Here is a 1,678-nt window from a genome sequence, read left to right as displayed (position 1 = left end):
ACATTTTGCTCTCTGCGCTCAACTGTAGTGTGTGGGTTTTAATTACCTGGCTCTTCTATATCGTAAGGAAATGCAGTCATCTCGGAGCATCCTCAGGAATGGTCCATTTTGATTCAAATGAGCTTTGGGATTGCTCCTGCCTCCCTTTTATTTGATCTAGAAAGGGCACAGACTGTACCTGTTTCCACCTCCGTGCTAGGATTTCTTTTTCTCTTCGGTTTGTGTTCTGTGCTCTAACATCCCTTGTTCTTAACTGTTTGTGAAGCTTTTTTAGCAGCCCTGTATCCTAATCGTTTCTCTCTGTTCTGCAGGAGGCCAGGAATTCTGGTGCTCATCAACAACGCAGACTGGGAACTAATGGTCTGTTCTCCTTCGGTTTGACTTTCTTTGTTGAAAATACTGCTCTGCCTGTTCTGCGGTTGCTCTCGGAGAAGCCATTTCCGATTCTTGCCCCAAGCGAAGCATCTCATGTTTGAGGGGGAAGGGGCGGGCTGGGATCTCTCTCCCTGTGTTCTGCAGTGGCTGTGCGGAGGCCCGGAGCCTTTCTCTAACCTGCTGAGTCTCATCAGCCAGCCAGTGTCTGACTAGAGATCGCCCGTCTTCCCTGGCTTGTGGCAACGGGCTTCACACCTCTGGCTGCCAGCGGGTCCCCCCGACATATGGGGGCCCAGCTCTGGGGGTGCCAGGCAGCCTCACAGACCCCAGCAGAGCCCCTGCACTAGAGGAAGGTGATGCTGCTGCAGGGGAAGGCAGCCCTGGGGAGATTTCTGCCCAAACAGGCAACTGGGAAATACCTTCCCTTTTCAGCCCCTGTTGCACTCAGACAACAAACAGCCCCGATCTATTTTCCTGCCTCAGGCAATGACCTGTTCTGTCAAAAGCCAGGTCCAGAAAGTGGTGTGGTGTAACGAACGTCAGCTCCCTGTCTGATCTCTCACCTTTGCTTCCGATAGGATGAAAACATCAGTCTCTCCCCTTCTGCTCTCCCTAACACTCACCTTCTTTTTATGAGCTGTTTTCTCTTTGCAGCTAGTATTTGGAAATGACATTTAAACCTTTTTTTTCTTTTCTTGGTCTGCAGGGTGAGCTGGATTATAAACTCCAGGACCAGGATAATGTGCTTTTCATCTCGACATTGCACGGCGGATGAACTCCTGGAAAAAACAAGTGGATGTAAATCAAAATCCCTGGACAAAACCCCCAAACCTAACCCACCCAAACCTCTATTGAACTGCTTATGCCCGGTCTATGCGCCTTCTCACTGCGTTCACTTGTTTCTAGACATCCAAATAAAGCCTTGGCGGCGTGCAGCCTGCTGCCCCACAACAGCGTCCATCTTTTGATCCTCATTTCACCTCTCCTGACCACACTTCCAGGTACCCTAACGAGCAGAGAACACCTGCAGCACGTGTGACTTTGTTTTTCCATGGCAGGAGCAAGAGGGGGTGCTGAACCTTGAGTAGGACGATGTCTCTTTTGCAGGCAGTGAGGCATTCCAGGGAAGTTGTGCCCGCTTTGGGGCAAGGCTGAGGTGCTTCTGCCTTGCTGCTGGGAACTGGGCTTCTTTTAACACAATACTTTGCGCTGATGCAGTCTGCACACTGGCCATGGGAAGGGTGAGACATGAAGCGCAAGGAGACAAAAGGTTACTGGCTTTTCTGTGAGGTAGAGGACATTA

The 1,678-nt window shown here is 50.6% G+C and overlaps 1 protein-coding gene across 1 annotated transcript in view; it reads left to right on the top strand.

Moving 5' to 3' along the window:
• Positions 1-1,455, top strand: part of URM1 (ubiquitin related modifier 1) — a 14,487-nt gene extending 13,032 nt beyond the window's left edge. The window contains exons 4-5 of the mRNA XM_009876158.1: positions 312-360; positions 1,082-1,455. Of these exons, the coding sequence (XP_009874460.1) occupies positions 312-360; positions 1,082-1,150 (118 nt within the window). The 3' untranslated portion in view covers positions 1,151-1,455. The remainder of the gene's footprint in view (positions 1-311; positions 361-1,081) is intronic.
• Positions 1,456-1,678: the final 223 nt, after the last annotated feature.

This window comes from Apaloderma vittatum, unplaced genomic scaffold, assembly GCF_000703405.1.
Source record: "Apaloderma vittatum isolate BGI_N311 unplaced genomic scaffold, ASM70340v1 scaffold29080, whole genome shotgun sequence".
Lineage (NCBI taxonomy): Eukaryota > Metazoa > Chordata > Aves > Trogoniformes > Trogonidae > Apaloderma > Apaloderma vittatum.
The sequence above is the reverse complement of the archived record's forward strand: the minus strand, read 5'-3'. Positions and strand labels throughout refer to the sequence as shown.